Source organism: Rhincodon typus, unplaced genomic scaffold (genome assembly GCF_021869965.1).
Source record: "Rhincodon typus isolate 14 unplaced genomic scaffold, sRhiTyp1.1 hic_rhity00002763, whole genome shotgun sequence".
NCBI lineage: Eukaryota > Metazoa > Chordata > Chondrichthyes > Orectolobiformes > Rhincodontidae > Rhincodon > Rhincodon typus.
In genome coordinates this window covers 1-24680 of record NW_025968401.1, presented here as the reverse complement: position 1 = coordinate 24680, position 24680 = coordinate 1, and the positions used below count along the sequence as shown (strand labels likewise).

The 24680-nt window shown below is 42.3% G+C and overlaps 1 protein-coding gene across 1 annotated transcript; it reads right to left on the bottom strand.

Annotated features, from left to right (window-relative positions):
* Positions 1-1980: 1980 nt before the first annotated feature.
* Positions 1981-23305, bottom strand: LOC109917131. The gene is made up of 3 exons (XM_020516914.2): positions 23287-23305; positions 15281-15355; positions 1981-2714 (listed from the first exon to the last, which is right to left on the bottom strand). Exons 2-3 carry the CDS (start codon positions 15344-15346, stop codon positions 2148-2150), a joined length of 633 nt encoding a protein of 210 aa, XP_020372503.1. The 5' UTR covers positions 15347-15355; positions 23287-23305; the 3' UTR covers positions 1981-2147.
* Between the last annotated feature and the right edge of the window lie 1375 nt (positions 23306-24680).

Here is a 24680-nt window from a genome sequence, read left to right as displayed (position 1 = left end):
TGCTTTTTTGAATGGGGTGTAACATTAGTAGTCCAATCCTCAAGTATTTCTTCAGAATCCAAGGATGTTTGGAAAATTATAACCAGTGCATCCACTATCTCTGTAACTACCTCTATGTCAAGGCTGGACATAATTGTTTCTGAAATTGAAATCGACGAAATAACTTGTTTAAATTTGTGTTTAAAAATGGGAAATATTGTTTGGGAAGAAATTAATTGACCACTAACAAAATTTGTCTATCCAACAACATCACTGAGGCTGTACACAAAAGAAACCTTTGAGTCTGTTGTCAGATTTGAATTTGGGATTATTTTCAAAGAAGGTAACATGAGGATAATCTAGCCAGTTATTTTAGAAAATTGCATGTTTTTTTTGTAGCAAAGAACAAACACTTTTTTAATGCCTGGAATCCCACAGTAATGTTTGATTTCTATTTTAAAGATATTAGGTAAACACTTTTTGAAATTAATCAATAAAGGATTTCCAGAGTTCTTGAATCTTTTAGATTGGCAGTTTACGGGATACCCCATTTAAAACAGATGAATAGTGACGAGAAAAAAGTGACACCTTGGCAGAAGGTTTGGGAATTGCTCTTTTTAGGTGTAGTTAAATGGGATATATCAAGTTAAAGGAAAATGTAGACAAAACTAATTATTGACAGCTTGCTCTTGAAGACATATATGCCCTTGCCCATTAATCTTTTTTAAAGAGAACTGAACTGATTGATTTGCTCACCAACTGAAACATTGGGAATATGTAGGGATACACAATCCCAATGTCCACTACCCCTTCCAAGCTTTGGTCTTTTGAAAAGACCACCTGAAAGACAAGAATGCATGGCATGATCTTGGGATAATGGTGCAATCATACAGAAGTGATTGTTACATCTGAAGTAACAGGCATAACGGAATGTATGGTGAAAATGCATTGAAGAACAGGTTTCAGATACGTACACCTACTTGACAAAATGGTTATTGTGCATTGAACAGCAGTAAACATATTTCAAATTATAAGGCATTGCCACATAATCTATAGAGAAACTGATTTTAAAACAATAAAACTAGTCTTGGTGAAAGTGGTTAAAAATTAAAGCAAAAATAATTTTGGGTTGGAACAAACGAAAGCTAAAGAGGGAAAATATGTAATAAACATCCATAAGATATCTAAAAGGTGAAGAGAGAGCTGAAGAAATTTTTAAGTCCATGGGTAATCTACTGCTCTAATTCTATGTACCATGGCCAGCCAAAAAGTGTTGGTATATAACATCATTCAGATCCATTGGTTGAATATGTTGGCTAATGCTTATGTTTAGTAACTGTCCAAAGCTTAAATATTAAGAGTTCTATTAGCCTCAGTACGTTATCTACAATATATAATCAAGAAATTAAGTAACCAAACTTGAACTTGAAAAAAAATTGGGAAAAAATAGACCAAGGGCTCACTAGTACATATGGTTTGATTTAGTACCTTTACAAGCCAAGCTGGATACCTGTCCAGTATCAAAAACAGAAATACTGGAAAAGCTCAGCAGGTCTGGCAGTATCTATGGACAGAAATCAAAGTTAATGCTTCAGGTCCAGTGGCCTTTCCTCAGAACTCAGTATCAATGGGCTGCAGAACTTAATGGGAAAGGACAGTATAACTGAAATTGGCTACCTTGGGCTAGGCTAAGGACCAAAAGGATAGAAATGTAGTCGGAATTAAATATGACTTTAAAGAAAAAGAGTTCCAGCAGAAGTAAGATGGTTAGTATTGTAAGGCTCATTTTAGCAGGCATACATCCTGAGGGTCCATGCCAGCAGAAAAGACTGGAGATGAACCTTGTACACCCTAAAGGCTGTTTCAACTTTGGCAGCAAACTAGATAGTATCAACAGATTCCTATAGACAAGACAGGAGAAAGACTTAGAATGGAAGATTTCTGTTTATTGTACAAAAATGAAATGTAAACAATCTAGACATATGAGATCGTAGGGGTAAAAATCTTGATGTTTTTCTGTATGCATCAGATAAATGTAAGACAGGGCTAGGACAGAGTATCAGTTTGAATCCTGTTTAGCTGGTCTGAGACGGAGGTTGCTTGAATAAACACAAATGTAACCTGCTTACCTGTGTGGTCTGTGTAAGGTGAATTAACCACAACAATAGCTATAGTTTACCTGCTAACGTTGACTTCTGTATCCGGGAACGAATTAGAAATGATTTGATATTTGGACATGGGTTTCTGACTTGACGAGTCTTTTCAGCAGCTGGCCTTTGTTTTCTACATTTTTCTGGTGGAAGTGGTTTTAAGTAGGATGAAGGTGTAACGTCTCTATTAAATGATTGCACAGTTTTCTTCCTTGGTGGACCAATACCTCGGTCAAATCGATTATCAAATTTGGGCTTTTGGGGCCAATGACATACAAACTTTCCTTTTTGATTAACTTGCAATTTTGTGTCTATGTTCCATTTAAGAGATTTTGCATCAATATTACATTCAAAAATGCTTCGTTGAGGGTGTGCTGCAAATGTTTTTGCTGCACCACATCTAATATTGTTATATTCTGGTAATTTTGCTGTTTTTATAAGCAGATTCTCATTTGTAGTAGACATCTTCATATTGGACAACTGGAGCTTCTTCCGATCTGATTCTTCTTTCACATGCTTCTGTTCGATGTAAGACCTTAGCCGCCCCTTGCTTAAACTTTCAATGGCAAGTAATAATTCTGAAACCTGAAGAAGAAAAGTAGGATCCACATTAAGTAAAATCTTGATAACTATATAAATTTTTTTGAGATTGCAAGCTCCTCGTGCCAGCTCTTACATTCCAAAAGAATTCTGCTCTCTGTTAGGAACACATCCTCACCAATCTCACCTGCTGCAGATGCACCTGTCCATGACAGTATCGGTAAGAGAGACCACAACACAGCCCTGTGGAGATAAAGTATTGACTTCATTTTGAGAATAACCACTATAGTGTTGTGTGGCTCTGTCACCGTGCTAAATGGGACAGGCTTCAAACAGATTTTGTAACTCAAGACTGGACATGCAAAAGGCGCTATGGGCCAACAGCAGCAGCAGAATCATATATGAACACAATCTGCACACATGGCCTGGCATTAATGATGGCCATTACCATCAAGCCAGAGGATCAACCCTGATTCAATGGAGAGTGCAAGAGGACATACCAGGAGTAGCACTGGGCAAATCCAAAAATGAGGTCTCAACCCGGTGAAGGTACCAAATAGGACTAATTTTGTGCCAAACAACATAAGCAGCAATTGGCAGACAGAGCTAAGCAATCCCACAACCAATGGACCAAATACAAGCTTTGCAGTCCTGCCACATCCATTTGACAATATTAGAGAGCATTTAAATGAATCACTTGAGGAGAAGGCTTCACAAACATCCCCATCCTTAATGATGGCAGATCCAGCACATCATTGCAAAAGACAGGGGTGAAGCATTCACAACAATCTGCAGCCAGAAGTGCCAAGTGGCTCATCTATCTTGGGCTCCTCCAAAGGTCCAGATGCCAGTCATCAGTCAATTTGATTCACTCCATGCAATGTCAAGAAACGCTTGGAGGCACTAGACAATGCAAAAGCTACATCTCCTGACAACGCTCCAACAATAGTTCTGAACACTTGTGCTCCAGAACTTGCCGCCATCCTAGTCAAGTTGTTCCAATACAATTACAATACTAGCATCTACACCAACAATGTGGAACATTGCCCAAATGTGTCCTGCATACAAAAATCCAACCCAGCCATTTGTCACCCCATCAGTCTATTCTCGATCATCAATGAAAGTGATGGAAGGTGTCATCAATGGTGCTATCAAGCAGCACCTACTTAGCAACAACCTGCTCACTGACACCCAGCTTGGGTTCTATCAGGACCACTCAGCTCCTGACCTCATTATAGCTTTGGTTCAAACATGTTCAAAGCGCTAAATTCTAGAGGTTAGAGGAGAGTGACAATGCTTGACATCAAAGTCACATTGGACCAAGTGTGGCATCAAGGAGACCTAGCAAGACTAGAATCAATGGGAATCAGGAGGAAATCTCTCCACTGATTGGAGGCATACCTGGTACATAGGAAGATGGTTGTGGTTGTTAGAGGTCTGTCAGCTCAGCTCCGGACATCTCTGTTGAGTTCCTCGGGATAGTGTCCTTGGCTCAACGCTCTTCAGCTGCTTCATCAATGATCTTCCCTCCATCATAAGGTCAGAAGTGGGGATGCTCATCGATGGTTGCACAATATTCAGCACCATTCACAACTCCTCAGATACTGAAGCAGTCCATGTTCAAATGTAACAAGATCTGAACATTATCCAGGCTTAGGCTGACAAGTAGCAATTAACACGTCACACGAATGGCAGGCAATCACCATTTCCAATAAGAGAGCATCTAACCACTACCCCATGACTTTCAATGGTGTTGCTATCACTGATTCTCCCACTTCCAACATCCTGGGAATTACCGTTGACCAGAAACTCAAGTGGACTCACCACAAACATAGTGGCTATAAGTGCAGGTCAGAGGCTGGGAATACTGTGGCGAGTAACTCATCTCCTGACTCCCCAAAGCCTGTCTACATCTCTGGATGCGTGCAACTCCAACAACACTCAAGAAGCTTAAAACCACCAGGTCAAAGCAGCCTATTTGATTGGCACCACATCGACTCCCTCCACCACCAATGCTCAGTAGCAGTGGTATGCACTATTTACAAGTTGCACTGCAGAAATTCACCAAAGATCCTTAGACAGTACCTTCCAAATGCACAACCACTTTCATCTAGAAGGGCAGCAGATACATGGAACACCACTACCTGCAAGTTCCCCTCCAAGCTACTCACCATCTTGACTTGGAAATATATCGCCATTCCTTCAGTGTTGCTTGATCAAAATCCTGGAATTCCTTCCCTGATGGCATTGTGGATCTACTTACAGCATGTGGACTGCAGCCATTCATGACAGCAGTTCACCACCACCTTCTTAAGGGTAACCAGGGATAGGCAATAAATGCTGGCCAGCCAGCATTGCCCATATACCAAAAGTGGATTTAAAAAATGGCAACTTTCCATAGTGAGCATGTAAGAAATTTCTAATGCCTTGGCATTTAGGAGGCATGGATTTGGTTATGAATATCCTTATATTCACAGAATCATAAAATTACAGCCCAGTAGGAGACCATTTAGTCCACTGTCTTGCTTAATCTCACCATCCCTCATTTTACCAATAACTGTGAAATCCAGATCCTCTCACATGTATCAAATCATAGAATGATTAGAGCACAGAAATCTATTCAGCCCATCACGTTTGATTTGCAATTGTGAAGAACAATTCACGTACTTCCATTTCCCTGCCTTTGCCACTGGCCTGCAAATGTTTCCTTTTCAGATAATGATCTAATTCACTTTGAAAGCTTCAACTGAATCTGCCACCAGTACACAGTCAAGCAGTACATTCCAGATCTTAACCACTTGCTGCATGAATAAATTTTTTCTCATATCAGCCATTCTTTTCCCAATTATCCATGTAAATAAAAGCAAAATTCTGTGAATGCTGGAAATCTGAAACAAACACAAAATGCTGAAGAAACTCAACAAATCTGGCAGCATCTGGAGAGATAAATAGAGTTAACATTTCAAGTCCATTATGACTCTTTTTCTGAAGAAATCTTATTAGACTAGAAATGTTAACTCTGTTCCTTTTCACGTTGAAGTTGACTTTCACCCAATAAATTACTCTTATTCTAAATTGATCCTATTCCTTTTCCATAGCCAACTCATGCTACAATGATAGCTGTCCCCTAAATGTTCCCCCACTGACACTTGATCCAGTTGGCCCATCTCATTCACAAGAACCAGGTCCAGCAATGCTTCCTCTTTAATTGGGCTGTATTTGAGTATATGGACACCAATGAATGGAAACCATGTATCTCTGGTTGTCTACATGTTCAAAATGCACTCTTTATAGTGTATTATAGTGTACTTTCCTTCCATATTAGTCCTCAAAATTAACTCCATTCAGCATGCCATCATTTCACCAACTAAGTCATCCTGGAGTCTACAACCATCATCATCAATGATCTATTATTTTACCAACTTCCACATCAGCCACAAAATTTATTGTGCTGTTCCTTAGAGCCAAGTCTAGGTTGCTTGTAAAATCTTCAAACACTATTGGACCCAATTAAGAGGTTATTTCCCTACTGAACTTCTAGGATTTGACTCACAAATTCACCACTCAAACCTCTCTGATTCAGTACTTCTACTTCAAATTTCTCTTTTGTCTGAGTCCATTTTTGCATAATTATGTTCCTGCAAATTGTTTGGGCACAGCTGGCCAATTTAAAGTTCTTTGTTTACGAGTATATGGATCAATACATTGCAACACAACTAAATTTTACCTCCTCTTTTTGTTATTCTGTATCAATCAAATAGAATACTTGTATCATTGATGATGAGTTTTGTCCATTTTATTTGCCACATGCTATGTTATTCTCTACAATAGACCTGTCTCTTTTCTTCCCTTCAATTTAGCATTTCCACGTCATGGAACAAAACTGACTGAGATAAATCCGAGTAAATGTCATCAATATTTTTCTTTGTGACTGCTGCAGATGTACAGAATATTGATATTTTTAAACATGTGTAACTTAGAGCACATTGTGCACTCAGCTTTGAGGACAAATACCTTATTGTTTTCTCAAAATATATAACTTATATCAAATAGACTGGACCCACGGCAGGTGGTGAAGGAACTAAGAAGAGGGAAAAAATGTCCTTGAATTCAACCTCATTGATCTACCTATAGGAGATGCCTCTGACCATGAGTATTAATAGGAGTAACCACAGCACAGGCTTTGTGGAGACAAAGTCCTGCTTTCACTTTGTCTTGTGTGGGACCACCATTGTGCTGAATGGGTTAGATTTTGAACAAATCTAGCAACTCAAGACGATTCTTGTGAGAGGGGGTCAGCACACCAGCAGATTGTATTCAACTACAATAGGTAAACTTATTGTCTGAGATATCCCCCATTCTGCCATTACCATCAAACAAAGGGATAAACGCTGGTTCAATGAAGAGTGCAGGAGGGCATAGCAGGAGCAGTGCCAGGCATACCTAAAAAATGAGCTTCAACCTGGTGAAGCTACAACAGGGCTACATGATGCAAAGCAGCACACAACTGACAGAGATAAATGATCCCAATGTGTCAAATCTAAGTTCCACAGTCCTGACATTCAGTCATAAATGGTGGGCAATAAAACAATTTATGGAGAAGGTAGTTCCACAAATATTCATATTCTCAATGACTAGGGAGTCCAGTTCATCAGCGCAAAAGACAAGATAGAAGCATTTGCCAAAATCTTCAGTCCCAACTGCCGAGTGGATGACCCATCTTGGCCTCCTTCTGAGGTCACCAGCATCACAGATTCAACCAATTGGACTCATTCCATATAAACAGGAGACAGTAAGGACCGCAGATGCTGGAAGCCAGAGTCAATAGATGTGAAGCTAGAAAAGCACAGCAGGTCAGACAGCATCTGAGGAGCATGCAAGTCAATGTTTTGGGCCAAAATCCTCCGTCAGGTCCTGACAAAGAGCTTCAGCCTGAAACGTTGATTTTCCTCATCTTCAGAGGCTATCTGACCTGCTGTGCTTTTCCAGCTTCACATCTATTGACTCACTCCATGTAAAGATCAATGAGGGAAAAATTATAGAGAAAATTAGCCAAATGTAAAAAAACAAATTGGAGAGTTTTTTCACATTTTTAAGAAAGAAGAGTTAACTATGTAAGTGTTGATGCCTTAGAACATGAGTATGTGGAATAAGAAATGAAGGATAAGGAGATGGCAGACAAATTGAACAGATATTTTGTGTCAGTCCTCATTAGAGAGAATACAAATGACAGAAATAGCTGAAAGTCAGGAATGGAAAGGGAGAGACAAACTTAAGAAGGTTACAATCACAAAAGAAGTAGTACTGAGTAAATTGTTGGAATTGCAAGTTGACGAGTCCTCAGATCCTAATGGATTTTTTCCTAGGGTCTTAAAACAAGTCACTAGTGAGATACTCAATGTGTTGGTTTTAATGTTCCAAAACACATTAGACTTAGGGAAGGTTCCTTTAGATTGTAAAATGGCTAATGTAAGTCCTTTATTCAAAAAGGGAGGGAGACAGAAAGTGGGAAACTAAAGGCCAGTTAGCTTAACATCTGACATACGGTTAATGTTAAAAGCTATTATCAAAGAAGTTACAACAGGGCACATGAACAAGTTCAAGATATCAGTCACAGCCAACATGCTTGTCAAAGGGAAATCATTTTAACTATTTTATTGGAATCCTCTGAAGAAGTAACTTGTGCTGTGGATAAAGGGGAACCAGTGGATGCATTGTACTTAGATTTCCAGAAGGCATTTGATAAGGTGTCACATCAAAGGTTATGGCAGAAATTAAAAGCTCATGGTGTTGGCCGCAACCATACTGGCATGGATTGAAGATTGGCCGGCTAACAGGAAACAGAGAGTATGTCTATAGAAGCTATCTTTCCAGTCTGTAGAATGGCACAAGTGCTCAGTTTTGAGGCCTCAACTGTTTACAATTTCCACAAATGATTGGACAAAGAGAGCAAAGGTATGGGAATAAAATTTATTGATGATACAAAGATGGGTAGGAAAGTGAATTGTGGAGACGACGTAAGTGCCAACATAGATAGATTGTGAGTGGGCAAAGGTCTGGCAAATGAAGCATAATGTGGGAAATTGCAAAATTGCCCTTTTTGGCAGAAATATTAAAAAAAGCATATTACCTTAATGGCGACAGGATGCAGAGCTCAAGATACAGAGAGATCTGGGTGCTCAGGTGCATGAATCGCAGAAGGTTAGTATACAGTTACAGCAAGTAATCAGGAAAGCTAACAGAGTGTTATGTTTTATTGCAAAATGAATAGAATGCTAGAGAAGGGATATTATGCTTCAGTTATACAGGACATTAATGAGATCACTTCTGGAATACTGTGTACAGTACTAGTTGCTATACTTATGGAAGGATTTTAATGTGTTGGAAGTAGTTCAGAGAAGGTTTACTAAATTAATACCTGGAATGAGTGGATTGCTTTACAAGGAAATGCTAGACAGGCTAAGCCATCTCTTGAAGTTTAGAAGACTCAGAAGTGACTTACTTGAAGCATAAAAGATTTTCAGGGGACTTGACTGGGTGGATGTGGAAAGGATTTTTCCTCTTATGTGAGAATCTACAACTTGGGGTCAAGGTTAATAATGAGGCATCACCAATTTAAGACAGCAGTGAGGAAAAAACTTCTCTCCCAGGGTTGAGAGTCTTAGAATTCCCCTTCTCTAAACGGAGTGGATACAGTATCTTTAAATATTTTTAAGGCAAAGGGAGACAGATTCTTGATTACGAAGCGGCTGAGAGATTGAGGATATTCAGGAATGTAGAGTTGATGTTAAAATCAGGTCAGCCATGATCTTATTGAATGATGGAGAAAGCTCAAAGGGCCAAGTGGCCTATCTGCTGTTCCTTATTTGTATGTTCGTACGAAAAAGTGTTAAACTCAAAAGGACAAGTCAGGTTGACTTTCCCGTTTATCAAGGTAGCATTTGATTCAGTGTGGTATAAAGGAGCTGAAGCAAAACAAGTGAATGGGAATCACGGCAAAACTCTGGCTGGAGTCACACTGGGCAGAAAGAAAGTGGTTGAGGTTGTTGGAGGTCAATCATCTCAGCCACTGAACAGTACAGAAGGAGTTCTTTAGCAGAGCATCACAGGCCCAATTTTATTCAATTGCTATCAATGACCTTCCCTTCTCACAAAGTCTGAAGTGGGGCTGTTTGCTGATCATTGCACAATGTTCTGTATCATTCACAACTCCACAGATCCTGAATCAGTTGGCGTTCAAATGCAGCAAGACAATGGCAATATTCAGACTTGGGCTGATAAGTGGCAAGTAATATTCACACCACATAAATGGCAGGCAATGACCACCTCTATCAATCAGTAATTTTCAATGCATGCCACCACTGCATCCTTCACGATCAGCATCCTTCACGATCAGCATCCTGGTGGTTACCAATTCCACTTTGGAGTCAACATCTCCAGCATCAAGGCATTAGTTACTGTTTATAAGCTGCATTTGGCAAGCCACATTATGTCAGACACAGTTTGAATTAGGTTCTTTACCCCAAGCTCTGTCACAATAAGCAATTACCAGGAAGAGAGAGAACATGTTTCAAGGATGTCCTCAAAGCATCCCTGAAAAATGCCATATTCTCACCAACTCCTTTGAATCTCCTGTTCAAGGCTGCCCAAACTGAAGAAGCATCATCCACAAAGGTGCCAACCACCCCAAGCATCTCCAACACACTCTGGCGGAGGCCAAGTGCAAACAGTGGGCCAGAGGCATGCAAAAAAACCAAGCATTAAATCTACCCACCTTTTCAAATATCACCTGCCCCACCAGTGACATGGTGTATAGATCCAGAATTGCACTTTTTAACATTCTCAGGAACCACAACTCCAGAGTTGAAGAAATTTTGAGGGCCTACTTAAGAAGAGTAAGACCATTTACGAGAAATTTAACTGGACCAGCTACAAAAATACTGTGGTTACAAGAGCATGTCAAGGGCTAGGAATTCGGCGGTGAGCAATCTACCTCCTGTCTCCCTGGTGCTTGTACACCATATAAGGCACAAGTCAGGAATGTGATGGAATATTCTCCACTTGTCTGCATGCATGTAGCTCTAACAACACTTAAGAAGCTTGACACCACCTGGGAAAAAGCATCCTGCTTCCTTGGCACCACATTGAAAACCTTCAAAGTTTGGTCCATACAAAGGCTTTGACATTTGGGATGCTGTGCCATTAAGTAATTTACTGAAGGTGCCATGACAGTGAAGAGAGCCAACAGTTGGAGAAGCTCAGAAGGTCTGATACCATCTATAGACAGAGAAACAGAGTTAATGTTTTGAGGCTAGTATCATTCTTCTTTGGAACTACAAAGGGCTGGAAGAGTACCAGGAAAGTGATTAGTGGTGACTGGGATGAAGTAGGATCGGTAATGATTGAGGAAGGTAACAGGTCTGCAACAGCACATATGCTTTTTATTGTGCAGTTGCAAGGAGACTCCACATTTACACAAGAATGATTAGAATACTTAGACTTGTTTGTTGCAGTATGCAGCAGTTTCTTTAAGACCGAACTTAAAGTGGGGGGAGGGTGGAGGGCACATTATACCATACCACCCCTTCAGTCTGGTCCATTACTTAATTTGGTTATCTGATCTTGGCCTCAATTCTACTTACCTATCTATTCTCCACAATGCTTTGCTCCACTATTGTTCTTTCTGAGCCTTGAATATATTCCATTATCCAAACCTCTTTGAGGTAGAGAATTCCAAAGATTCACAGCCCTCTGAGAAAAAAATTTCCTCCTCACCACCTTCTTAAATGAACCATTCCTAATTCTGAAACTGAATACACACCTGGAACTTATTCAGGGCAATCCGATGTAACATGTGAGGGGTGGGCTGCAGGATTGTTCAGTGGGACTTTTAGTTGAATGTATAAATAGACAAATAGCTGTTTCAGGCATGTACGTTTTTTAAACTACAACAGTACAATTGGCAACATACTTCTAAGTTGTACTGAGAATATGATATTTATCTGCTACACGAGAGACTCAGGTGCCTCTTTAGCACCTCAGAAGGGACAATGGATTTTATTGACCACTTTGGTTTTATTCAATGCTCCACCAATTTGATTCAGAGATAGTGGGAACTGCCGACACTGGAGAATCTGAGATAACAAGATGTAGAGCTGGATGAACACAGCTGTTCCCGATGTGGCCTCCTCTACATCGGGGAAACCAAGCGAAGGCTTGGGGACTGCTTTGTGGAACACCTATGCTCGGTTTGCGACAAACGACTGCAGCTCCCAGTCACGAACCATTTCAACTCGCCCTCCCACTCCTTGGACAACATGTCCATCCTGGGCCTCCTCCAGTGCCACAACGATGCCAGCAGGAAAGCTGACGTTTCGGGTCTGGACCCTTCTTCAGAAATGGGAGAGGGGAAAGGGATTCTGAAATAAATAGAGAGAGAGGGGGAGGCAGATGGAAGGTGGATAAAGGAGCAGATAGGTGGAGAGGAGACAGACAGGTCAAAGCGGTGGGGATGGAGCCAGTAAAGGTGAGTGTAGGTGGGGAGTTAGGATGGGGATAGGTCAGTCCAGGGAGGACGGACAGGTCAAGGGGGCGGGATGAGGATGGTAGGTAGGAGGTGGGGGTGGGACTTGAGGTGGAAGGAGTGGACGTACAGGTTAGGGAGGCGGGGACGAGCTGGGCTGGTTTTGGAATGCAGTCGCGGGAGGGGAGATTTTGAAGCTTATGAAGTCCACATTGATACCATCGGGCTGCAGGGTTCCCAAGCGAAATATGAGATGCTGTTCCTGCAACCTTTGGGTGGCATCGTTGTGGCACTGGAGGAGGCCCACGATGGACATGTCGTCCAAGAAGTGAATGGTTTGCGACTGGGAGGTGCAGTCGTTTCTCGCAAACCAAGTGTAGGTGTTCCATAAAGAAACCACCGCTTGGTTTCCCTGATGTAGAGGAGGCCACAACGGGAACAGCAGATACAGTACACCAAATTAGCAGACGTGCAGGTGAACATCTGTTTGATGTGGAAGGTCTTCTTGGGGCCTGGGATGGGGGTGAGGGGGGAGATGTAGGGGCAGGTGCAGCACTTCCTGCGGTTGCAAGGAAAAGTGCCGGGGCTGGTGGGGCTAGTGGGGAGTGTGGACCGGACAAGGGAGTCACGGAGAGAGTGGTCCCTCCGGAAGGCAAAGAAGGGTGGGGAGGGAAAAATGTCTTTGGTAGTGGGGTCAGATTGCAGATGGCAGAAGTGCCGGAGGATGATGCGGTAGATCCGGAGGTTGGTGGGGTGGTACGTGAGGACGATGTGGATTCCATTTTGGTTGTTATTGCAGGGAGGGGATGTGCGGGATGAGTTGCGGGAAATGCAAGAGACACAGTCGAGGGCATTTTCAACCATTGTGGAGGAGAATTTGCGGTCCTTGAAAAACGAGGTCATCTAGGATGTCCGGGAGTGGAATGCCTCATCTCGGGAGCAGATGCGGCAGAGGCGAAGGAATTAGGAATAGGGGATCACATTTTTGCAGGAAGGTGGGTGGGAGGAGGTGTATTCTAGGCAGCTGTGGGAGTCGGTAGGCTTGAAATGGATATCGGTTTCCAGGTGGTTGCCAGAGATGGAAACAAAGAGGTCCAGGAAGGAGAGAGAGGTATCGGAGATGGTCCAGGTGAACTTAAGGTTGGGGTGGAACGCGTTAGTGAAGTGGATGAACTGTTCAAGCTCCTCGTGGGAGCACGAGGCGGCGCCTATACAGTCATCGATGTAACAGAGAAAGTGGTGGGGGATACGGCCAGTGTAGCTTCGGAAGAGGGATTGTTCCACGTATCCTACAAAGAGGCAGGCATAGCTTGGGCCCATGGCCACCCCCTTTGTCTCTGTTTCCATCTCTGGCAACCACCTGGAACTCTTCCTCCGTTACATCGATGACCCCACCAACCTCTGGACCCAACCCATCATCCTCCGGCACTTCCGCCATCTGCAATCTGACCCCACTACCAAAGACATTTTTCCCTCCCCACCCTTATCTGCCTTCCAGAGGGACCACTCTCTCCGTGACTTCCTTGTCCGCTCCACACGCCCCACCACCCCGGGCACTTTTCCCTGCAACCGCAGGAAGTGCTACACCTACCCCAACACCAAACTCCTCACCCCCACCCCAGGCCCCAAGAAGACCTTCCACATCAAGCAGATGTTCACCTGCACATCTGCTAGTTTGGTATACTGCATCAGCTGTTCCCAATGTGGCCTCCTCTACATCAGGGAAACCAAGCGGAGGCTTGGAGACCGCTTTGTGGAACACCTACGCTCGGTTTGCGACAAACGACTGCAGCTCCCAGTCACGAACCATTTCAACTCCCCTTCCCACTCCTTGGATGGCATGTCCATCCTGGGCCTCCTCCAGTGCCACAACAATGCCACCCGAAGGTTGCAGGAATAGCACCTCATATTTCGCTTGTGAACCCTACAGTCTATGATATCAATGCGGACTTCACAAGCTTCAAAATCTCCCCTCCCCCGACCGCATTCCAAAACCAGCCCAGCTCGTCCCCGCCTCCCTAACCTGTCCGTCCACTCTTTCCACCTCAAGCCCAACCCCCACCTCCTACCTACCATCCTCATCCCGCCTCCTTGATCTGTCTGTCCTCCCTGGACTGACCTATCCCCACCCTAACTCCCCACCTACACTCACCTTTACTGGCTCCATCCCCACGTCTTTGACCTGTCTGTCTCCTCTCCACCTATCTGCTCCTTTATCCATCTTCCATCTGCCTCCCCCCCTCTCTCTATTTATTTCAGAATCCCTTTCCCCTCCCCCATTTCTGAAGAAGGGTCCAGACCCAAAACGTCAGCTTTCCTGCTCCTCTGATGTTGCTTGGCCTGCTGTGTTCATCCAGCTCTATACCTTGTTATCCACCAATTTGCTTATCATTCAACAAGAAGCTATGCAGCAGTGGTTAACTTGACATATAAATAAAGCATTAAGTATGGAGCCGCACAGTGGCTTAGTGGTTAGTATTATTGCCTCACAGCACCAGGGACCCAGGTTTGATTTCACCCTCAGGCTGTGTGGAGTTTGCACGTTCTCCCCTTGTCTGCATGGGTTTACTCTGGTTTCATCCCACAATCCAAAGATGTGCAGGTTAGGTGGATTGGTCATGCTAAATTGTCGCTAGCATCCACGGATATGCAGGTTAAGTGGATTAGCCATGGGAAATACAGAGTTATGAGGATTGGGGGGGGGGGGGGGGGGGGGGGGGGGGGGGCGGGTGGCAAGTCTAGCTAGGATGCTCTTTGGAGGATCAGTCTGGATTTGAAGGCTGAAAGGCCTGCTTCCACACCGTAGGTCTAGAATTTACGGTCACAGAATTGCTCATTTGAGAGTCACCTAAAATTCTTTTTCTTGGGTACAACTGACTCATCCCAATGTCCAGTTCAACTTACAATGCTACAAGTGAAGCAGGGCTGCCATTAGGAACAGTACTGTTTGGTTAAGATGATATGAAAGCATATCAATATACTGCGCACGGCTTGTGCAGTATACAATGCAAATATGATTAATAGTAAATTCAGGAAACACATCAAAACATATTAATTTACTATTTGTATTTTCCCATTAAATTCTTACCCTAAAAGAGGAATTTTCAAGTATACTATTCTTTCCATCGCTCCATTCTTTTTCATTTTCATTCATCTTAAAATTCTGTAGGTATTGAGCACAACATAAAAATTCAACAGCTTTTCTTTTTAGCAAACAACTCATATAAAAACACAGCAACACTAACAGGTTTACTTTCCTGTTTGCATTTTATGTGACTTTTAATAACTGACTTATGAAATTTTAATAAACTATAAATAACTATGTACCTATTTCTTCTGTAATTAAAACACACGAAATTCAGAGTGATTAATTTTTGCCCTTTCATTCATTTTATTAGCAGTAATTCACTAATGCTTGTTAATACTGATTATAAGGAATGACCAAAAAGCTAATATAAAAGTAAACACAGCAGGTACTGAAAATTTGAATTAAATAAAATCACAAAATTCTGGAAATACTCCACAAATCTGCCAGCATCTGTGAAAAGATAATTAAATTAACATTTCAGGTTGCTAACTTGGGAAACATTACCAAAAAGCTAAACCAAGTTTATAATAAGGTCTGAATTTAAGATATTTGGGTCTGAAAGTAAAAAGAAAAAGGATTTTTCTCAATTTGATTAATTGTAAGTTTTAAATTAGATAAATAACTTCTATTGTTTCGGGTGTGCAGTCTTCACGAAGCACCAAAATGAAATGAAATACTAAGAAACAGCAGGGTTTACACTGATTCAAAGAAAATGGATTCAGGAGGAACCAAGGGCAGCGAGTTCTCTCAGTTCGTCCCCAGTTAGTAAATTAAATTTCTTCCATGGTTCATTAATAAGTACATGTAATTTAATGCACATGCCATCAGGTGGCTATTTAACAGTGGTAAAAATAGTGCATAAATCTGAACAGTGATTGGCTACAACTGCCTACCATTAACAGCTTGGGACAGTGTGATCTTTCAAAATGCTTTCTGAAAAATATTTCATCCAATTTTGTTTTGGCAAGATTCACATATTTCACACTTTGGATATATCCTCTGCACTTTTAACAGATTTGAAAGTCTAGAGACAGTAATATATTTGATGATTCATTTCATTTATTATTATAGGGTCATACAGCGTGGAAACAGATCCTTCAGTCCAACTCATCTGGGCCTACCAGACATCTCAATCTGATCTAGTCTGATTTGCCAGCATTTGGCCCATATCCCTCTAAGCCCTTCCTATTCAAATACACATCCAGATGCTTTTTCGATGCTGTAATTGTACTTGCCTCCACCACCTCCTCTGGCAGCTCGTTCCATACACACACAACACTCTGCGTGAAAAAGTTACCCATCAGGTCCTTTTTGAATCTTTCCCCCTCTCACCATAAAGTTATGTCCTCTAGTTTTGGACTCCCCCACTCTAGGAAAAAGGCGTTGGATATTCACTTTATCCAGGCACCTCATGATTTTATAAACCTCTAAAAGGTCACTCCTCAGTCACCAACACTCCAGTCTATTCAGCCTCTCCCTATAGCTCAAACCCTCCACTCCCGGCAACATCCTTATAAATCTTTTCCGCATCACATCAAGTGTAACAACATCCTTCCTGTAGCAGGGAGACCAGAACTGTATGCAGCATTCCAAAAGTGGCCTCACTAATGCTCTGTACAGCCGCAACATGAGTCCCAACTCCCATGCTCACTGTCATGACCAATGAAGGCAAGCATGCCAAACAGCTTCACTACCGTCCACCTGCGACTCCACTGCCAAGGAACTATGCACCTGCACTCCTAGATCTCTTCGTTCAGCAACACTCCCCAGGGCCCTATCATTAAATGTATAAGTCCTGCCCTGGTTTGCCTTGCCAAAATGCAATACCTCACATTTATCTAAAATTATCTCCAACTGCCACTCTTCAGTCCATTGGCCCATCTGATCAAGGGTCCGTTGTACTCTGAGATAATTTTATTCACTGTCCACTACACCACCTATTTTGGTGTCATCTGCAAAATTACTAACAATATCTCTTATATTCACATTCAAAACATTTATAAAAATGATGAAAAGCAGTGAACCCAGCACTGATCCTTGTGGCACACCACTGGTCACAGGCTCCAGTCCGAAAAACAACCTTCTACCATCACCCTCTGCCTCCTACTTTCAAGCCAATATTGTATCCAATTGGATCCCATGTGATCCAGCCTTACTAACTAGTCTGCCATGTGGAACCTCATCGAATGCTTTGCTGAAGTACAAAATAATAACATTTACCGCTCGGTTGTCATCAATCTTCTTCGTCGCTTCTTCAAAAAACTGCATCATGTTAGCGCCATGCTGACTATCCCTAATCAGTCCTTGCCTTTCCAAATGCATATAAATCCTGTCCTTCAGAATGCCCCCCAACAACTTACCCACCAGTGACATAAGGCTCACCGGTCTACAATTCCCTGGCTTTTCCTTACAGCTTTTCTTAAATAACGGCACTATAGAACAGAGAACTTAGAACATAGAACAGTACAGCACAGTACAGGCCCTTCGGCCCACGATGTTATGCCGAACTTTTACCCTAAACCCAAGGTCTATCTAACCTCCACCCCTACCTGATACTATCATCCATATGCCTATCTAATTGCCGCTTAAATGCCCCTAATGAGGCCGACTCCACTACCCTCTCCGGCAATGCATTCCACGCCCCTACCACTCTCCAAGTAAAGAACCTACCTCTGACGTCTCCCTGATATCTACCTCCACTCACTTTAAAGCTATGCCCCCTCGTAATAGCTACCTCCACCCTAGGCTGTCCACTCTATCTATACCTCTGATCATTTTGTACACCTCTATCAAGTTACCTCTCATCCTTCGTCGTTCTAAAGAGAAAAGCCCTAGCTCTTTCAACCTTTCCTCATAAGACCTTCCCTCCATTCCAGGCAACATCCTGGTAAATCTCCTCTGTACATTTTCCAACACTTCCACATCTTTCCTGTAATGAGGCAACCAGAACTGGACACAATACTCCAGACGTGGCCGAACCAGGGTTTTGTATAGCTGGGGCATAACTTCACGGCTCTTGAACTCAATCCCTCTATTAATGAAAGCTAACACACCATACGTCTTCTTAACAACTCTATCCACCTGGGTGACAGCTTTCAGGGAACTGTGGACATGAACCCCAAGATCCCTCTGCTCCTCCACACTGCCAAGAATCTTTTTGTTTGTCCTTCCAAAATGAATCACCTCACACTTTTCAGGGTTAAACTCCATCTGCCACTTCTCAGCCCAGCTCTGCATTCTATCAATGTTCCTTTGTAACCTAGAACAGCCCTCTGCACTATCCACAACTTAACCTATCTTTGTATCGTCCGCCACCTTACTAATCCACCCTTCCACTCCTACATCCAAATCATTTACAAAACTCACAAATAGAAGAGGACCCAGAACTGATCCGTGTGGTACACAACTCGTAACCGAGCACCATGTCGAATATTTTCCGTCCACTACCACCCTTTGTCTTCTAAGGGTCAGCCAATTCTGAATCCAATCTGCCACATTTCCCCCTATCCCATGCCTCCTTACTTTCTGCATGAGTCTACCATGGGGAACCTTATCAAACACCTTACTTAAATCCATGTATACCACATCCACTGCTCTATTTTCATCCACGTGTTTGGTCACCTCTTCAAAGAATTCAATAAGGTTTGTGAGGCATGATCTACCCCTCACAAATCCAGGCTGACTATCATAAATCAAACTGTGCCTATCCAAGTTATCATAAATCCTATCTCTCAGAGCCCTTTCCAATAACTTGCCCACCACTGAAGTAAGACGAATTAGCCTGTAATTTCCAGGGTTATCCCTATTCCCTTTTTTGAACAAGAGAATGACATTTGCCTCTCTCCAATCTTCCGGCACTATTACCCATGGACAGTGAGGACGAAAAGATCATCGCCAAAGGCTCTGCGATCTCTTCCCTCGCTTCCCATAGAACCCTTGGATAAATCCCATCAGGCCCGGGGGACTTATCTATCTTCAACTTCCTCAAAGTTCCTAGTACATCTTCCTCACTAACATCGATCTCCTCTAGCCTACCAGACTGTTTCACACTGTCCTTCTCTACAACTAGGTCCCTCTCAATTGTGAATACTGAAGTATTCATTAGGGACCTCTCCTATCTCTTTAGGCTCCGTGCACAAATTCCCTTTACAATCCTTGATTAGCCCTACCCTTTCTCTGGTCATTCTCTTATTCCTCATGTACGTGTAAAAAGCCTTGGAGTTTTCCTTGATCCTGTCTGCTAAGGTTTTCTCATGCCCCCTTATAGCTCTCCTAAGCCCTTTCTTCAGCTCCTTCCTGGCTAACTTGTATCCCTCTAGAGCCTTTTCCGATCCTTGTTTCCTAAACCTTATATAAGCATCCTTCTTCCTCTTAACCAGTCGTTCGACCTCTCTTGAGAGCCAAGGCTCCCTCACTCGACCGCATCTTCCCTGCCTGCTAGGGACAAACATATCGAGCACACGCAGTATGCATTCTTTAAACAATCTCCATATTTCAATAGTGCTCTTCCCAACAGCATCTGTTCCCATTTTATGTTACCCAGTTCTTGCCTAACAGAATTATAATTACCCTTCCCTCAATGATAAACCTTACCCTGCTGTACGTACCTATCCTTTTCCCTGGCTATTATAAAAGTAACAGAGTTATGATCACTACCACCAAAATGCTCTCCTACCAACAGGTCTAACACTTGGCCCAGTTCATTGCCAAGCACCAAATCCAAAGTGGCCTCTCCTCGTGTTGGTCTATCTACATAAATTAGCTAATATCCAGTCTTCCGGCACCCCACCTGTGGCTATCAATGATACAAATATCTCAGAAAAGGGCCCAGCAATCTTTTCCCTACCTTCCCACAAAGATCTGGAAAACACCTGATCAAGTCCTGGGGACATAGTTTTGAGATCTCCAGCACTTCTTCTGTAATATGAAGTCTTTTCAAGATATTGCTATTTATTTCCCCAAGTTTCCTAGCTTTCATATCCATCTCCACAGTAAATACTGATGCAAAATATTTGTTTATTACCTCACTCATCTCCTGTTGTTCAACACATAGACAGCTACGTTAATCTTTAAGGGGGCCTATTCTCTCTGTAGTGATTGTAAAGAGGTTGGCCAGGTAGATATCACTGAGTGTGAGTTCCCTGGTTGGGGCTGTTAATCTGGGCCAATCAGGTAGTCCTGGCTGATTGATATAACCAAGAGTTGAGTCTCCTCACTCTAGGGACTGCCTCTGAGCTAGCTGGTCAGAGTCCATATACAATGCACATGTAAATAAAGGGTGACTTGGTGACAGGATACGGGCCTCCGAAGTTATTTCACTTTCACTAGTGTTATAGACCAGACCAGACACCTCAAAGTATATTAAGAAGGTAGCCTAGACCCTAACTTTTTCTTATTATAAAAGGCAAATGTCAGCTGCTGTGTTCCAGATACAACTTGACGGGTTAAACCTCTTGACATTAAGCAAAACCAAATTTATTCAAACACTACAATTAAAATACAACAAAAGAAAGAAGAACTTGGATTAACTTAACTCTACTGGAAAATTTAACAGAATAATAGATACAGTATCATCCCATAAATACCATTGGCAAATAGCAACTTCAGAAAACAGATTTGTCTCACATGAAATCCAGCAGCTCAGGAAGAGAACCCCCAAGCTTTTGGCTATAATGGAGACTGGGAAAAATAGCTTCCATTCTCTTCAAGCCCACAACAACAACTGCTGAAAGCTAAGTATTCTGGATCTGTAAGAACTTGACCACACCCACTAAGGCTGCTTGTATTGTTCCCACTTTAAAAAAAACCAGGACAAAACACACCTCTTAAAGCCATAGCATCGTCACACTAATTACTCTTTTGCCCTTAATGTAATTGTAGAATATCTTTGGATTCTCTTTAACTCTAACTGCCACAGCAATCTCATGTTCCCTTTTTGCAGTCCTGATTTGTCTGTTAAATATACTTCTACTCCCTTATACTCCTCTCGGGATTCACTCAGTCCTGGCTGTCTCTACATGACATATGCTTCCTTCTTTTTCTTGACCAGAGCCTCAAATTCTCTCGTCATCCAGCATTCCCTACATCTACTAGCCTTGCCCTTCACAGAACATACTGTCTTTGAACTATTTATCTCATTCTTAAAGGCCTTCCACTTCCTAACCATTCCTTCACCTGTAAAAAGCCTCCCCAATCAACTTTTGAAAGTTCCTAATACCATAAAAATTGTTTGGCCCTACTACGATTTAGAACTTTTTGATCCATTTTATCCTTTTTTATAACTACTTTTAAACTACTATAATTATGATCATTTGCACCAAAGTGTCCACCTACTGACACCTCAGTCACTTGCCTCACTTTATTTCCCAACAGAAGGTCAAGTATTGCCCCTTCTCCAGTAGGGACATCCACATATGGAGTAAGAAAGTTTTCTTGTACACGCTTAACAAATTTCTCCCCATCCAAGGCCTTAACACTATGACAGTCCCAGTCTATGTTTGGAAAATTAAAATCACCTACCATTACAACCCTTTTTTTTTGAAACAGATATCTGAAATCTCCTTACCTTTTTGTTTCTCAGTTTCCTGCTGACTAGTGGGGGGACCTATAATACAATCCCAACAAGGTTGATCATCTTTTTCTTATTTTTAAGTTCCACTCCTATAACTTCACTGGATGATCTCCCAGGAATATCCTCCCTAAGTACACCTGTAACGTTCTCTCTAACCAAAAACACCACTCCCCCTCCTCTCTTGTCTCCCTTTCTATCCTTCCTAAAGCACCTATACCCTGGAACATCAAGCTGCCAGTCCTGGCAATCCCTGTGCCACATTTAGTAATTCAAACGGATTTTTACAATGCCCTAGTTTCGTGGTCACAATTCCTGAAACCAGCATTCAGTTTCAAAGTTATTTTTTGATTTGAAATCGAATTGCAACAGCTGTCTCCAGAACATTAGCCTGGGTTTCTCTCTTGAAAATCATGTATGTGCATATTGTTACAGAACAAGGTCCTCAATTTTGAAATTTCTTCATCTCCAATGTTAGTAGCACCACAGAGAAACTACAGGCCTCAACAAACTATTATTGTCTACATTATTGTCAGTGCCTTTGTTTTGTATTAAAATAACAAAACAATATTTATTCTCTGACATGCAATAACATAATTACATTTATATATTGATTTTTTTTCATGGAACTCTTAACTTGAAAGATTGCCCTCTGCCAAATGTCCTAGTTTGGACTTGTTTTTACCCAGGTTTCTGGACAACTTGCTTTCAGATCAATTATGAAAAATGTTCCTTCTTTACGGACTGCAAAATCAAGGCCATTACATTTTTGTAAGCAGAGAGACTGAGATCTGTGTGAGTGTGCATATATGTGTGCGTGATAGAGGGTGAGAAGGTTTACATTGCTTTCTGTTTTGTGTTTTTAAGCTTTAGAAAATACACAAAGGCAAATGTCTCCCTCACACCAAGGTTTTCAGCATTTCTCTTAAAACATCTGAATTAGGAGCAGGAGCAGGCCTCCTTTCTCTCTTGTTTGTTCCAATATTTGATGAGATCATAGCTGATTTGATTGTAGCCTCAACTTTACTGTCCCCACCTATGTCAATACCAATTGACTTCCTTGTTAGTCAAGAATCTATCTACCTCTGCTTAAAAACAGACCAATAAACCTGCCTCCACCTCTCTTTGGGGAGGGAATTCCACAAATTCCCAAACCTTTGAGAGGAAAAGAAGTCTTGTCATCCCTGCTTAAAATGGTTGGCCCCTTATTTATAAATGGAGTCCCAGGGCTGTTTAGTTGGATAGCCAATTTGTGATGCAGAATGATAGCAAAAGTGTAGGTTCAAATACCACACTGGCTGAGGTTACCATGAAGGATTCTCCTTCTCGACTTTGCCCCTGACTTGAGATGTGGTGACCCTCAAGCTAAACCATCACCAATTGTCTCTGTCTCTAATGAAAGCAACTCTACGGCCTGGTAAAACTATGGTGAGTTTACCTTAGTTCCTCCCACACATCTTTTCAGAATCTATCATGTCAAGAATACCTGGGATCTTATATGTCTCAATAAGATGATCCCTCACTTTTCTACATTCCAATAGATACAAGCCCAAACTTTCCTCTTAAATGAAGCCCCTAATCTCAGTAATCAGTCTTTCCTGCTCCTCTGATGCTGCCTGGCCTACTGTGTTCCTCCAGCTCCATGCTGTGTTGTCAAGTGAACTTTGAGTTACTTTCTGAACTGGACCACTCTGAACGAAAAAAAACTTAGTTACATGCATATTAGAAGCTTCTAATGCTAGCTTGCGTTTTGGTGGTTGGAAAATGCAACTATTCCAAGAGGCAGATAAGACAAAAATTGTCGTTCATCGTTCAGGAGAGGGTTTCAGAGGTAGAAAGTGGAGACAAGTAGAGAAGCAGCCATTCACCATGGAAACAGGTAAAGTGTAAAAATACTGTCTCTATGACTTCATATATACTATTATCACACATTCATTTATAACTACCATCTTGAATTTTTCCTCATCTCCTTACTGCTCCTTCACGATATTCAACAGTGAAACGTTTGCATTATACCATCTCTACGGTAATATCCATGCAAAGGTTTAACAAGTTAGTGTTCAAAAGCGCTGAGATTTGCCTGTCTGCTCAGACTTAGCACAGCGACTCAATCTGCGAGCGCTGTATTTAGCGGGAGTGCTGCTCCCCACTCCCCGGCTCAAATCAACGGCACAATCGAGTCAAGGTATCGTCACAATCGAGTTCTTCACTCCACGGAACTTTGTCAGTAGTTCAGGCATGAACCCAGTCTATTCGTTACCAGCTCCACCATTCTGTTTGTTATTACTGCTGGCTCGAGTACTTGGTGCAATATAACCGAAAAAAAAATACTTTGCAATAACAGATAACACAGTGTGGAGCTGGATGGACACAGCAGGCCCGGCAGTATCAGAGGAGCAAGAAAGCAAACATATCCGGTCGGAACCCTTCTTCAGAAATGGAGGAGGGGGAAGGGAGCTCCGAAATAAATAGAGGAGGGGTGGGGCCGGGGCAGGTAGGTGGGATGGTGATAGGTGAGTGCAGGTAGAGAGTGGTGGGGATTGGTCAGTGAGGTGGGAGGAGCGGATAGGTGGGAGAGAAGATGGACAGGTCAAGGAGGCAGGGTTGAGAGGGTGGGTTGGTCATAGGATGAAGTTGGGGGTGGGGAGATTTTGAAGCGAGTAAAAGTGCACGTTGAGACCATTGGGCTGTGGGCTCCCAAGGCAGAATGTGAGATGCTGTTCCTCCAGTTTCTGGGTGGCGTTGTTGTGACACTGGAGGACGCCCATGTTGTCCAGGAAGGGGGAGTTGAAGTGGTTTGCGACTGGGAGGTGTTGTCGTTTGTCATGAACC